The sequence below is a fragment of the Necator americanus genome, chromosome IV (assembly GCF_031761385.1).
Source record: "Necator americanus strain Aroian chromosome IV, whole genome shotgun sequence".
Classification (NCBI taxonomy): Eukaryota; Metazoa; Nematoda; class Chromadorea; order Rhabditida; family Ancylostomatidae; genus Necator; species Necator americanus.
Genome location: NC_087374.1, coordinates 8,888,216 through 8,904,427, shown reverse-complemented (window position 1 = coordinate 8,904,427; position 16,212 = coordinate 8,888,216). Strand labels below are relative to the sequence as shown.

The window sequence follows — 16,212 nt, the reverse complement described above, 5'->3', positions numbered from 1 at the left end:
TCGACTGGAGCATGCCAGCCTTGTGCGGCGCAGGCGCATCTTCCGGGCCGTTTTTTTACGGCAATTAGGAAGAAATGGACAGAATCACCCTCCTCTCCATAATCTACTATCCCTTACAAGAATACTCCACCTGAAATCTGCACCACCTCAGATTCGTGGGGTGATGCCATTAATCCTCTTTAGTCACTTACTAGTCAGTTACTTACTATTGTGTCACTTTAACATATCAGAAAAAAAATGCGTGATATCAAGTTATCCTCTCCTAACGTTGTTGAATATTCCATTTTAACTCTCTTTGAGGTGCCTTCACCAGAATTTTATTTTATTTTTTCTTAATTGTAGAGCGCTAGTAAGATAGGATCTAGAGGTTTTTGGGCAAGAAATTTACAAATGCATGATCTCGAGTTGCCTAATTAATATATGACTTGCTTTCTTTTCTAATAAAATTTATCTTTGCGTTCTAATGGTTGGAAGTGGATTGTTAAGCACATTTTCCCCCCACAATTTCCGATTTTCTACCACATACAGATGCAGCGTTTTACAATGCGTGTTATAACTCCCATCATAGTTGTTTTTTTTTTCTTTTCGAGAAGACTGAGAAACAAAATTTTGCTTGCGCAGAAAAAAAAAACAAAAAAAAGGACCTGAACGCAACTTTGTTCTTATTTTCTATCCCCTTCTCTATGAATTGAAGGAAAATCCACCTTGGAATACATAGAACCTCGCTAACAAGGCTCACCTGTGAATTGCTACAAAATTATTCAACAAACTTTCGGATAACAAGCTACCTTGTTATCCGCGCAGGTTCCCTCAGCAGCCTCGCTATTTATTTTTCTTAAATAAGCGGTTGAGGAAACATAATTCAATAAAACGTAAGAAGTATTGTGAACTAGGTAGAGTTGTCTTTAAATTAAGTTTTAAATTAATAAATTTTTCGGCTAAGGAGAAATAATTGTGAAAAAGCAGCACGCGGTAACGCCTTTTTGACCTCGTGCAAACAGAATGTGGACTCACCATCATTTTTTATCCAGGCTTTGCGCAACCCTTATTTTCGAATTTCAAAAGAAATATGAAATTAAATGTGTTACAGAAGACTATGAGATGGGAACTTATTCCCCTAGTAATTCAACGTAAATGATTGGTTACCACCGTGCTGTATCAGGCTGACAAATGTTACCGTTCCCTAACAAGTACCAGAGGTTTGTACAGAATAAAATGATCTACAATTGTTGTAAAATTAAAAATGAAATGCACAACTCAGATGGGTAGGTAGTACAGAACTAAATAAGTTAAGGTTAGCTAACTAGTTATTTAAATTATTTGTGGAAAGAGTTCCATTGAGCTACCGTATTCGTCCTTGAAAGGATGCCAAAACATTATGTGTCTGGTATCCTTAAGGACATGTATAGAAGAACTGGTTTTATATAAAATACGAATATTTTTCAACAGCAACGTACGCACAACATATGTGAAACACAGATGAGTGAAAAAACCCGGACCACAGCAGTTTACTCAATGGAAAAATTCTTTACTACTGTACAAATGAAAAAAATGAGAAAGAGTATATTTTCTAGCTCATTTACAATGGCGTAGATAATTATATGCAACAACGATAAAATGGACCACTAAGTGTGGATTCTCTTTCCAAAAATCCATTTTTAAAGTGTAAGAAAAAACCAGAGTTGAGTGAAATTTCTCTTTCTCCTTAACACGCTAATATTAATTATTGACAAAAAAAAATGAAAACGTAAAAGTGTGGTACGTTACGTTATTCTGAAAGAATTACATTTATTGTTTCACATGGAAAAAATTCGCCGATGTTTAGCAATATCCAAGATGGCTACTCATGCATCAAGGTGTGCAATAACGAGGACGCCAGATGTCTTGGAAATCACACCAAAGAGATCCTCTATCAGTTCCGAGCTCTCCCGTCTACGAGCTTTGTTAAGTACCCCATTGAGGTTTGCGTATTTTTCCCTTATGCTCTCAGTAAAACTACAAATCTTTCTTTCTCAATGTAAACGTGACCTTTTTAGATTTTAAGCGAATTGTTTCCCATTAAAAAAATGAAAGTGATCTAACATTTAGGTGTCTAGGATTCGTACACATATGGATACACCATTCTCGGTCGATTACAGCCTTGACACTATCGGGATGCGATATTTTATTGTGGAACAGGATAGGAACATTGGTTAGTTGTCTTCGTGCTACCTACTAATGGTTCTGTTCCAGCGTGGAGCGACACCTCAGTTAGGAGCTAACGATTGCACTTTAGAAGGCACTTCTTAAAAAGTGCTTTTTAAAGTGCATTCGCTTTTAACTTCTTAAAGGATGTTTTTAAGGACTTCTTCACAACCTTGAAGTGTCTTCCTTTACAAGTATCTTACTTTTTGTGGGGTTCAGAGTTCTAGCTCGGAACTACTGCTGCTGAAGTTTTTCAGCATCCTGCTTGAAGTCGAATGCTGATTTCGATCATTCATTCGGGTTGGCGACCGAATTTAGTGAATTCGAAGCAGAACTTGCTTAGCACACCAGCTGAACCTCACCCGGAAGCGCAACCTTTTACTCAGTTCCGTCGCAAATCAGGTCGCTTTGACACAACTGTGTCAACAAAAGAAATATATTGCACATGCGGAAGAACGAGGATTTTTGAAGGCAGTATACCACGAATCTGGGGTGGTACGGATTTCAGGTGGAGTATCCGTATACGGTGTCGTAGATTATGGAGACCGCGGTGGTTCCGCTCATCTCTCCCTGAATCACTGCAAGCAGCCGGCCCCTGAATGCTGCTTTGTATGTTGTGTTCTACTGCAGCGCGCCACCCTTGCACGCGTAGCGTCTCTTACCGCCTATCGGGGCAATCCGAATTGATTTTCGACGAATCGCAGGGCGGAGGAGGGGCAAGGGGTGGAGCGTTGCAGTAGATGGTGTCGTACAAAACAGCATTCTGGAGGCGGCTGTTTGCAGTAATGCAAGGAGAGATGAGCGGAGCTCGGCATCACCTCAGATTCGTGGTGTGCTGCCTTTAAGCACCAACGTATCGACACCGGAAGAATGAAAGTTTTCGCTAGCACAAGGGCGATTTCGGAAAACCGATCGATCGTACAGTCGGTGTGGAACCTCTTACGCTACGCACGCACTATGAAGATATGTAGTTGGAATAAAGCATGCTCATTGATAGCGAAATATTATGTATCAGAACAATAAAAGCTTATAAAGAATGTTTATCGCCGCAAAATTAAGTGCAGTATAAGGACTCAAGTTTAAGTTAAGTAGTTTATCATAGCCCCTCGGACTTAGAGTGCCGAAAATTGCTCGAGGAATCAGCTAAAGTTAGGAACGAAACCATACTGTATCTCTACTCGTCACGGAAGCTTAGACAAAGTCATATCAAGATTGCTGTTGGTTTTTATCATAAGCTGACGCTTGCGGACGCTTATTCTTCTTAAAGAAGTAAAACAGAACGTTAGAGGTCCTCCTGGAAATACTCATCATCAACACTTCACAGGAAGTTCTTAAGTGGATAGCTAATATAAGAGGCAGGATACCACAAATCTGATGTGGTGAGAGAATCCGCGGAAAAAGCTAGAGATGGAGTTGTAGGTTGCGGGATCCTAGGTGGTCCCGCTCTTCTCTTCCTAACCGACATAAAAAAAGGCCGTGGACGACGGTTTCGGTTGTAGCGAGCCACCATTGTGCACGCGCCGCATCCACGTGCGAGTGGTCGAAGATTAGTGATGTGTTCTCACCGGCCTGTCCAAGTGAAACTATAGGTAGGCTACTGAGGGTACCGGAGCGTAACGTGTTCGTAGAAGAGAGCTTTGAAAATTCCTGCACCGTTTTTTTTACGACGATATAGTTGCAACTTGTCCTAGAGTTTTCTTATAAGATTGACCACATACCGTCATAAATCCCTTAAAGGCATCACCCCACGAATCTGAGGTGGTACGGATTTCAGGTGGAGTATTCGTATACGGGATCGTAGATTATGGAGAGGTGGATGATTCCGTCCATTTCTTCCTAATTGCCGTAAAAAAAACGGCCCGGAAGATGCGGCGCGCGCACAAGGCTGGCGCGCTCCAATCGAACTCGTTGTAGAAAAAAGCGCGCCGAAACGCTCGAAGCCGTATCTTCCGGGCCGTTTTTTTTACGGCAATTAGGAAGAAATGAACGGAATCACCCTCCTACCCATAATCTACGACCCTGTATACGAATACTTCACCGGAAATCCATACCACTCCAGATTCGTGGGGTGATACCTTTAAACTTTTAAAGATAATATTTTGATCTGAAAACCCTCTCACTTCCGTTACTACACAGCGATGATATCACAAAGGAGCATTTGAACTCTTTTTTTTTATCGTAAAAGAGCTCCCTCTGAAGTATTGTTTTGTGGAACCTCCGTCATTACTTTTTGTCAATTTCTACTCTCTCATTAGCCCTCACGCCCTCAAGATACCAGTTTTTTTTCACAAATATTACCTAAAATCCACATTTGACTCGGGCAACATTCGCCTCTTTTCGCTTGTTGTTTCGGCACAGCGTTGCCTTCCTCATTTTTGAGTCAATGCTGTTCACAAATGTGTTTTGTGTGTTGTGTTGTGAAGCGCGTTGTGAAGTGTAACACAGAAGAACACGTAAAAACAACCGCATCGTGTCGCAAACGCCGTAATCTGCAATAGGTGAACAGCTGAGGTCAAGGATTCTCTCAGGGAACAGCGGCTTTCGATGAAAATAGAGTTTTCAACTATTGAAAATAATATCTTGTTTTTTATCTACGATAATTTTTTTTGCTAACAGCGCTTCTTCTACCTAGATAGGCGCACATTTTTACTTACTACCGGGGATTTTTTGTGTATATTTATATTTTTTATTATGTGCGATGAGTGAACAATTTGTGAGCTTTTTAACGAATGGTTTACAAACTTTTTTCTTTCTTTCGTAAACCTCAAACGATTCTGAACTGAAGTGAACGTGGGGGCTCATCCCAAGCGGATTGATCAACGCCAGAAACTTTATCTTAATTTTATCCTTTTTACGGAGACATACAGTATACCGCAGTATAGTAGGGTTTAGAAGAAAACGTTCTATTCGCATATGAATGTGCAAAACGTCCACAATTCATTTTCTACGCTGTTTACAACTGTTCTGGATAGTAGTTCGGTCGATTTTCCACTGTTAATGACACAATAAGCGTCATTTTCTGGAAACGATGCCTAGTTTTCCTCCGCACTTTCGTCCATATGGGTGATCTGTGCCGAATAAAATTTGTGACTAGCAGCGGCAACGCCTTTTATCCGCTCTGCATACACTATTTTCCAGAGCATTTAAGGAGGAGACTCCCAGAATTACAAATTATTGCCTAGATTGAATCTTGATTGACGTGAGGATTTACTAAATATTTACTATTATATTAATTTCCTATAATATTAATCAATAATATTATTATTACTTTTTATTATGTCTAATTTTATTATATCTATTTTATCAATGATATTATTATTATTACTTTTTCTTACTTTTTTAAATACTAACATTAACATTAATATTTTATTACCTCTAAATTGGATAATTAAACTCAGTAAAATGCAAAAAGAAACGAACATTTAGAAGAAAGCGAACAGAAAGGTAAGAAACAAAGGACCAGTGTACAAAATATTAGAAAACAGTAGTAAATATTATGAAAATACAAGGAATGTGACGGCCTGATTGGGCTATTTGTTTACACGGGTCAGCAAACGATATTTTGTCCGTTGCTGTGGTCAAAACAAAGTATATTGTGTTGCTAGCAGCGAAGATTTGGCTGGTACACAGTCAGGAATATATTGATATTTGTTATATTTATATTATATTTATATATTATATTTATAATTATTTGTATTCTCGTTATATATTATATTTATTATATATGTATATACTATTATTTACATTATTTATTATTTTTTTGTTATTATATAATTTATAATATATATGTATTGAAATTGTCTAAGAAGTAAGTAAATGAGTAGGGAAAGCTCAATTCACTCAGTTCGACAGTTGGTTGAGAACGAGTTAAAAAAACGAAACATTTGGAAGTATTTGAACTCGATTTTATCCCTTTAATCCGTGTATTCGACTCGGCTTTTATGAAAGAGCAGTAAAAAGAAATTAGCGTTGCCCAGTTTATGCAATGATAATATAAGTGGAGCGCACTGCTTCAGTCAATTTAAAAAAAATCATTTGATCAACCTCAAAAGCACCTAAACACAATTATTGCGAGCATACGAGGTGATCGAGGTCGTTTCTTCAGCTTTTGAGCGTAAGCTGGACCCTACCACACGCTTACAATCCACTAAAATTGAAATTTCGAGGAAAAAACGAGTTGGGCGGTTTGTTAAATTTGATTTTTATTGATTTTAACTCTAATAATAGTTCAATAATCAACTAAGTTGAAAACTTCTTAGAAAAAAAGCAGCTGTACAGTTTTTCTTCGCATTTTTGGTCAAGAGCTATTATGAGTGCCAAGGTAGAGGACCACCATGAGAGGTTTGGATACATTCTCGTGTCACATCTTCTGAATAGGACTTTTTCATAAATGATAAGATGGTCTACGGTAGTTCCGTGGATTTACTGAAAGGTTTTCTTCAAACAATTGCAGTGCAGTATTTTTCTTCATCGTATGTATTAGGTTGAGTCGAAAATTCTCTTCAAAGTGTAGGTTAACAATTACACTGAGCTAGTTCCTTTCCTGCTACCATGCCGTGCAATTTCAAGCCGTCGTCACTCCACCTCCGCAACGTCATAATCTTTCTCCATCTATCTCTCAAAGAACCCGCGGATATCGATAGCCGTCTGAAGGAAGTTTACGAGGAGCACGCTCCCGCTAGAAGTACAGTCTACAAATGACACTCGAAGTTCGCGTCGGGCGACTATTCCATCGAAAATGAAGACCATTCGGGACGCCCGATGGAGTTGGATTTGGACTTGCTGCGGAGACAGGAGGAAGCCGACCCGTATCAAACCACTTGCGGACTGGCAGTCGCTCTTGGGGTGAGTCAAACCGCAGTTGTTCGCGGATTGAAGTCAATCGGCAAGGTGCGAAAACTAGGTCGATGAGTTCCACATGCTCTGACGCAGTATGAGATGGACTGCCGCGCTGACACGGCACTTTCTCTCCTTATGCTCTGCATCTGGTGGAGCGTACACGGCGTCGAATACTGGGAACTGCTCTCTGAGGGATATACAGCGACCGCAGACGTCTACGTTGAGCAGCTGAGGAATTTGAAGACAAATCTCGAAAATGCACGCCCACAGCAAGCCGAAGTCTACTTTCAGCACGACAACACTCAGTCACACATTGGAAAAATGACAAAGACTGAACTGAAGAAGTTCTTCTGGACCATTTCACCACACCCACGATATTCCCCATATAAGGCTCCCTCGGAATACCACCTTTGTTCCTATCTCCAACGTCATCTGGATGGTCAAGACTTCCAAACGCGCGGCGACATCAAAAAGGCACTCGAGCAGTTCTTCAAGGAATAGTCCCCAGCGTTCTGCAGCAAAGGTATCTACGATCTGCCTAGACGTTGTCAGAAGATCATCGATGCCAATGAGGCATACTTCAAGTGATTTGCAGTTATCGTTTGGAAATTGCAAAGTGAATGAAAATATTGTCAATTTGTCCGAAAACTTTCGACTCAACCTAATACATTACCTAGTGGATTCAGGAAAAGTTTAGAAAAATCTCATAGAATTTGCTATTCTGCGCCCATGCCCCCTAAAGTCAATTCTTTATCTGAAAACGGCAATGACTAGTGGTTTTTTTTTCAGGAATAGTTAAACTCGCAAAGCCGTTGGCTGGGCCGACCACACAACGAATCCGTGTGAACATTCATACAAAGTCGAGGACGGGCGTTATCCTTGCCTACAATGTCGCGATTATTGAAGTTCATGTGTCACGGTACTATTTTTGACCCATGCACCGATGCACCCATCGGCCATGGCTACTCTCTATATGTGTAACAATGTTTGTTGCGGTTCTTCGCTTGTGAATGTGTTCGTTCGTTCGTGATCGTTGGGCTCTCGGCACTGATGAGTGCGTGCCCAGTTTTTTCCCCCCACCCGTTGACATATGTATATTCGAATTCGTGTAGCTAGTCACTAGCGATACTCATTTTCATATGCTTTCACATGTTATTAATTTGGTATCTATTAATAAATATAAAAATCCCAATATTTTCCTCATTATCCTAGTGATCCTTCATTTATAACCCTTTGTTTCATCCCCGAGAAATTTTCTTTAGTTAATTTTAGAATTTAATTTAAAATCTGAAATTAATTAAAGTAATTTTTTCAATTCATTCCTTATTAATTATTTATTGAATTTTAATTGGACTTTAAAATTTAATTTAAAACTTACTTATAAAAAAGACATCGAGGATGGGTCCCTTCATTGTTTTCCATTCCTCTTTTTCACTTTTATTCTTTTCTCTTTTCAAAGTGCACAAAGACGAGACAGGGGTCCCAATCCACAGCTCCACCACTGCTGTGAATTAATGACTGCAAATCCGAGCCATTATTCCACTGCCTCAACAGTGTCGATTTGTCACAACGCGGATTCCTACAAAACATCCCTCCTACTCAATGGAATATGAACTGAACAAAAAATTTAGTCCTGTAATTCTCAATTCTTTGATATTTTGCACTGTAACGAAAAACAAGTGGGAGGCACATCAGTAGATATTAAGTATTGCAATTGAAACATGTAAATAAATACTGATTAAGAAGTATGTATTACAATAATGATATGTATTTAATTTTATTGTAATAATAATATGTATGTACAGTAATATGTGTTTAAAGGCATCATCCCACCAATCTGAGGTGGTGCGGGTTTCAGGTGGTTTATGCCTATGCGGAGTCGTAGACTATGGAAAGAAGAGTGATTCCGTTCATTTCTTCCTAGTTGCCGTAAAAACAGACCGGAAGATACGGCTTCGGGCGTTCCGGCGCAGTATTTTCTACAAGGAATTCGACTGGAGCGCGCCAGCCTTGTGCACACGCCGTATCTTCCGGACCTTTTTTACGGCAATTAGAAAGAAATGGACGGAATCACCCCCCTCTCCTTAACCTGCTATCCCGTATACGAATACACCTCCTGAAATCCGTACCACCTCAGATTCGTGGGAAGATGCCTCTAATCCATTGACTGACTATTTTAACTGTGGTCTGAAAATCCTTGGTCTTCCGTTTCACTCATTTTACTTTCTTTTTCTTTTTACTTTCTTCGTTTCAAACTCGAATTACAAATGCTTACGTTCCGCCCACCTTAGTCTTCAATACATCATTCTTTGATTCCTCCCCTCTTTTCTTTTAAATTGTGAATAAATGTCACCAAATTGACGATGTTGAGATCTCTCCGGGAAAAAGCAGGGGTGAGGGTGTACATAGTTCACGAGTTTGAGCGTGATACCACTCAATTTCCTCCAGTAACCCAGAAATAGTCTCGTGAAGGCAACACTCTGCAACATTTGCGTGTATCCAACGATGCAACTTATAACACATTCTCACCACTTGTTTTTACTAATTTCGCGAGCAAACTAACCCATTAAAAAATTAAATCCATCTACTAAAGCAAGCTTTTCCAGCTATCAAGTTAAGCATTCATGCGTTTCGTTTCCCTAATTTTTGAGCCTTAAGGTGTGTAGAATGGGTAAAAACGGAAGATCAGGGGTTCTAGACCAGACTTAAAACAGCTAGTGGATGCGGCTTCTTCCAGAAAACGTCACCTTTACACAGAACATTCTAAGAAGACACGTTAACGAAGAACTTCCCAGAACTTTAGCGAAGTACTTTTGAACCCGATCTCTTTGATCTAATCTAATCAGTTGCAATCTGCTTCTTTTCTCAAAAAATCAGTGGAAATATGTAACCTTTATGATGAGCATAATCAGATCATATCCCCATTATTTTTGAGGAATCTGTTTCTTGTTGTCTCAAACCGTTGAGCGTTGTCACATAGAGCTACAAGAGCCACTAAAACAGCACAGAACCACATGTTTCGTGGACATTTAAATATTTTACTGACTCAGAGTAAACAAACAAAATGGTCCCATTTCAAGTCTTTTGCTTTGTAATAGAGTTTTTAGAAGAACATATATAGCCGACGCCGAATGATTACTTCGACCGGGCAGTGGAGAGGACAAGGGAAGTGTTAAATGGAAGAAGAGAAACCGCGAGCATTGCAGCAGACACGTCGCGCTCAGATGGTTGAACGCATTTGGAACCGGCTATTAATGCAAACGATCATGCAGAAATAGAAAAAAAAACGTTCCTCACAAGAACTGCTTTATTTTCCTCACTGAGCTGAGAAGTTAGTGAAAAGAGAGATTCCTTCGGGTGACAGCCGTAACGCATCAAAGACAGCGTAACACGAAAAAGCCAATGTTGGGGTCTCTGCGGCCTAACATAGAGTTCGGAGTGTAGATTATGAGTATGACCATGATCCCACTCAATTCCCTCTAATCTTCCTGAAAAACGGTGTGGGAAGCACTTCGATTACTACGAGGTAAGTCATAGCATGCCACCCTTGTACACGCTCTGATTCCCTCATCAGCCTATTCACTGGTTCCATTTGGATGGGCTGCTTAGGAGACCTCATTGATTTTTGACCGCTCGCTCGTGGATGCGGTGTGTGCGCAAGGGGGACCCGTTCTCACGTACCTAGTAGAGAGGAGAGTCGTTTCCCACACCGTTCAGGGAGACGATGAGCAGGACCAAGTTCGTACTCGTAATATACTCCTAAAAATCCATATTTGCTCACAGAGACCCGACCATCGTAAGTTTCGTTCCCTTTAAAATATTGTGCCTGGCTGTTTGACATCATCTGCTTTGCAAAAATATTGCAAAAGTTGCAGAACTTCGCTATATTTCTGGGACACCTTGACACCTTTCAGATTTTATCGAAGAAAAGAAATTTAATCGACCTTTAGGGAAAAATATGTGCACTCGGCTACGTGGATGTGTAGCGGATTCCCTCCTCGTGATTTATTCTATAGGTCTAATTTCTCACCCTGAGCTGATTTTGTTATTGATCTTCCCACAGCTAACAAATCAGACTAAATCCTCCACCGACGTGGCCAATTTTTTTCTCACCTCTATTTTTTTTAGCGCAACGTCTGTGCATGTATGTTAAAAAAGTATAAACATTGCATTGTTTATCAAATATGAGACGAGATCTTAGCTGATTATTCAAATATTGTTGAGCTTTTTTTCGCTCGGACGTTTCAAACTTTCTTCCACTGTAATCTTGAACATTGTTTTGTGGAATTAATTCCACTTACTGGAAATATCCTCACTGGTAAAGTGGTGGATTCAATAGGTTGCTCCTTCCCTTCACCGCCAACTTGATATCAGTTTTGTTTTCATATTTTGCTTGTTTTACATTGTTTTAATTGTTTAATTATGTGTTTAACTTTTGTTTTGTTAGGATTTTCCTTCCTCCCCCTACTGAGGAGCCTCAAGGAAAGCTAATCCAAAAATGGATCGTCTAGGCAGAGGCGAAACGTTCCATACTTCAATTTTATCCTCTACCTTATTTATTTTGACTTTTTTTGAGACGTTGGGTTGGGAAATGCCATCCCACTCTATTTCCCAGACGTCACCGCATCAGACCACTTTTTGTTTAGGTGCCTTAGGCGTTCCTGAAAACAAAAACTGTTCAATTCTATCACTGACTTCGATACCGCTTTTAAGTTGCTCATTGAGTCTCAGCCTCCCAGGTTTTGGTTCCAGGGAATTGTAACATTCCCAGAAACATTCCCAGAACACCATGATTAACCCCTATGGTGTACCGCATCGAATTATGATCATCAGTGTTTGATCAAGGAACTAGAAAATTGTTAAGTGTACACGAGTGTAAAAAAAATATAGTCAACCAAACATTTGCATACTTAATCGGGCACTAACACTGTTTTGCATTAGCGCAATACTTGGGTTGAAATTAATTGTTATTGGTTCACCGCTCCAGAAAAGTGCACGTGACCTTCCATAACTTACGCAAAGTATATGAAGAAAAACTTTTAAAACCTGTTGCCTTGGAGTCGCTGACGCAGCAAATTTTTGAGGTAAGTTACGACTGTACTTCCTCATGGATGCAACTGCTCTTCATATGGAGTAGTTAAAACCGTTTATTACGGTATTTTGGATTTATAGGAAATGTTTCTCTAAATTTTAAGTCTTATAGCAATAATTATCCACTCTCATAAGTGATCACGACAAAATGAGCAGTGTTGCTCACCTCTGTGACGGAAAAGAGTACATAAAGGATAAAAGGATAAAGTCATTGGAGTATCAATCCACTCGGGATGCGCCAACGCGTCTTACTGGAGTTCGTAATCGTTGAGGTTTTGGAACGCATGTTGGCCTATGCAATGACTTGTGAGGGTCAGCCGATGATCAAGTCAGTGTTTTTATCCTCCCAGACAAGTCTGGTACCAATTTATCGACCCAGGATGGATGAAAGGCTTGGTTTGCACGAGAGCGGTTTCGAACCCTCGACCGTGTGACTACAACGGACCTCTAACCGACTGCCCCACGTCCGCCGTAGACTACATATATTAAACTAAATGAGAACACCTGCTTTCTTTAATTGATCCGGACACGATGTTGTTATAATCCTTTATTCATTAATCATTTATTTATAATAATTCAAATGAGAATAAATGAGACTGTATTATTTCTCCACCATAGCAGCGGAGATTTTTTGTGCAGAATGCTACAGTTCCTTCTACTAACTTACTTTCCTAAAAAAGAAACTCAGCTACAAAATGAACCGCAACAAACTTTCTAGAAGAAAACTAATTAGATTTGTGCACCATTCAACCTAAAATCCGAGATCTCTAAAAAAATTGTAAAAATTAAAAAAAGCAGTTATAGTGAAGTACATCTAAGCGATATTAATGGTGATCGCAACAGAAAGAAATGATTGTTATTAATGTTGAGGAAAAAACATTAAATTTCCTGAAATTCTTTCCCTGCCGTGTCAACATAGGTATGCAGAGCTTTTTTTTTGTGGAAGGTAGCTGTAGATATTTCCTAAAAGTGAAATTAGCGCGGTATTTAGCGTTTCTCTGTCTACACTCACCCAATAACGTAAATAATCTGCATAAGATGGAATTAAGTGCCTATCTCCAATCCTCAAAGTGCAGTTATCCGCTCAGAGACTGGTCGCTTCATTCGGCAAGCCACTGCTTCTCCGGAAAATGCAGTGCTATCGTTAAAATTTTCCAAAATTTAAAATAAGCAAGGTGGATAGATCTCGCTATCACAAATCGATTGATATTTGTTGTGATTGTTCACTTGTGGTGATAAAGAAAAGAACGATCAACAATGAATGAACGATGATGAAGCAAAGAAAACGGAGATACGCTTTTTTTGTTTTGTGGCGACGAATTACTGTGGGTACTGTACTCTACATGTGCGGATTTTATGGCCATTTGTCATTTTAATACACAAACATAGATATGTACCTCCTCATTGCCTTTTTAGCGTCTTGTGTCCTTCTTCTTTCTGATGTGTTCGAGTTTTTCAACAGATTTTTTTTAGAGAATATTTATTCCAATGAATAGTGCTCGTATTCCTGGGCATTTTTTCCCGGCTATTCATTTCGTTTTATGAGTTACCCGAGTTATATACTTGCTCACGCGACATTACGCTTTTTTCAAGAAAAAAAAAACTCAGAAGTTACGATCAGAATAGCGAGTAAACCAAAGGATTTCTTCGTTCATGCTTTCTGCGAGAATTCCCGCAGAGGATATTCCGATGGGAAAATCCAAATTTGTATTCGGATTCCTCGTAGAAGAACCACAAAGAGTACTGTGCTTTTTTGAATTTTATTCTCACACTTCAAATTTCATTCTAGCTCTGACTTTTGTCCAATTATGTCATCGTTATTGTCCAAGTATTTTGCAGTCTTAATTGCATCTTTTCCAGATTTTTTTTTCTAGAATACATGCATGCAGAAATTCCAGCCATTGAAAGTTGCCCAAAAAAGTTTTTCTTTTTCTTCTGAGAAATTTCTTTCTACGGGGTTCAAGTAGAAATTCGAAAAATTTTTAAGGCAATAACGAAACGTGTGTAGAATATAGATTCCTCCTAAAAGCACTGTTATCTCCACTCTTAAGGTCTGCAGAAGGTATTTATGTGTGTACATATGCTATACTAGTTATTTTTCATATACCGGATCAATACTCGTACAGTGTTGCCATTCCAAGAATGAATCATAGAAATTTTTGCTGTGACGAGTATGTGGCGCTCTTTCAATAATTTGGATCTATACATCTACGTACTTGTTTATTCATTTATTTTTATTTATTTATTAAAATCTATATATGTGTATATTTAATATCCCATGCAACAGTAATGCCAGTATAACAATAACAAAGTTTACTATAGCAAATATTTGGCAAAAAAAACATCTATCACTTAATTCTCTAAAAGAAATTTTAGTGCGCTAGGTCCACAAATTTCTTCTGTTTTTCTTATCGTTTACATCGCTAATCCCGCAAAATTGAAATTTCACAGGAATTTATATGACTGTGACATACATAAGTGCACGCTAGACTACTTTTTTATGAGTTATTGGGATAAAAACACGCCACATGTGTCCCGTAAAAAGGAATTTCGCGCCATTTTCATTAAGTTGAATTTTCCGTGCGACGAATTTCAATTTGAAAAAGTGCGAATTGAAGACGCGGTTGCACTTGACAACTAAATATGTATTCGTTGGTTTCATCTCCTTTTAAGGGTACCGGAAAGTAATGTTGTTTTCGGATTGAATTAAAAGAAAAAAAACGGGGAGAAAAAGAATAGAAAGGATCGAAATTACTCGATGCAAGCCTAAGAAACCACTTTTTTGTATTTACAGACTTGTAATATGGCTAACAAAGCTTTGCAATTATCTCTTTCAGTTTTTTGTCTTCGTTATCTTTTTTGAGCTCCAAAAATATGTGGAGTTTAAAATATCCAACCCTTTTAGGTTCGGGTTTGACATTTCCAACATAGACATTACAAAAATGAAAATTTGACCCGTAAAGCAGAAAAAATAGAGACTTTCATCCAGGAATCGGCGTAAAAAATTTGCTGACCTGTACAGGGTGATCCCATTAATAATGCGAGTTTCTCGAACCTCACTGGAGGAGGATTTATCGTCCTTGACATCTGAGTTCTGGAGGGAAAGACGTGTTCGAAGTCTGCCGAATGGTTGGAAATAATTGTAGAGAAAAGAAAGTATATATTAGATTTGAAACAAATTTAAATTCTAGAGAATAAAGGGACCGTGGAATATCGCATTATTCGTAGGATAAGTCAATAAAAGTGAGCAAATCACCCTAAGTTACAAAAATATCTTCTACAATTCCGGGAATTTTTGTTGATTACTGTAGTAGATATGAATGAAGTAATAATAATATATGAATAATATTGAAATAATAATAATATAATTAATAATATGATTAATAATAATACAATTATAAATAATAATAATATATGAATAATAATGAAATAATAATAATAATAATAATAATAGTAATAATAATAATAATATATGAATGAAATATGAAATATATCATCCTATGAAGATTCAAAAAATTTAAAAAATAAAATAATTAAAATAATTAATATAAAATTGACCTTTGACCGACCTAGTATCTCACAAATATTGGCGCACATAAAAACTGTGTTACTTTTTGTGGATTCGTGAATTTTTCCAGCGGATTTTTAAAGGTTTCGTTATTGAGAAGGTGTGACATGTATAAGTGTAGTATAATACGCCAAATTGTTCGCACATCAGGCGAACCACACATAGTTGAGGCATGTTTCCGGGCATATCTACCTACGAAGAAGTAATTCTCGGTCCTAATATAATATTCTAAAGAAACGAAGGTTTCAGATCCATGAGCAGAAATCCCACTTTCGCATGAAATTTCGTTGAGCTCCGCAATATTATTAGGAAAAATTTCCTTCAAATGTGCTTTCGAGAAATGGAGAGTTAAATATCGTTGTCCCCTCCTTATTTTTGAAGGCTTTTTTAGAGAAGTCATTTTTTAGGAATCATGTGCAAATTTAATAATTGCACAAATTTTCATAAAAAATAGATGAAAGGGGGAAGCGAGTATTGAACTGAGTACCCATGAAATTTGTTCTGTGAAATTCTAGTGAGCTCTGTTCTAT

General features: G+C 38.3%; 2 protein-coding genes across 3 annotated transcripts; both read left to right on the top strand.

The window, feature by feature from the left end:
- Positions 1-1,170: 1,170 nt before the first annotated feature.
- On the top strand, positions 1,171-7,955 carry RB195_000707 (uncharacterized protein; the record flags this gene model as incomplete). 2 transcript variants are annotated; one of them, XM_064197186.1, is made up of 4 exons in its annotated part: positions 1,171-1,199; positions 1,826-1,961; positions 2,089-2,191; positions 2,442-2,527. In XM_064197186.1, 4 exons carry the CDS (start codon positions 1,171-1,173, stop codon positions 2,525-2,527), a joined length of 354 nt encoding a protein of 117 aa, XP_064053068.1. The 2 variants fall into 2 exon arrangements, with proteins under 2 accessions (XP_064053068.1, XP_013297302.1); XM_013441848.2 differs by lacking the exons at positions 1,171-1,199; positions 2,442-2,527 and adding an exon at positions 7,813-7,955 and having other exon boundaries at positions 1,818-1,961.
- Positions 7,123-7,524, top strand: RB195_000708 (uncharacterized protein; the record flags this gene model as incomplete). Its single annotated transcript, XM_064197187.1, has 1 exon — positions 7,123-7,524. The coding sequence occupies one exon, from the start codon at positions 7,123-7,125 to the stop codon at positions 7,522-7,524; it is 402 nt and encodes a 133-aa protein (XP_064053067.1).
- Positions 7,956-16,212: the final 8,257 nt, after the last annotated feature.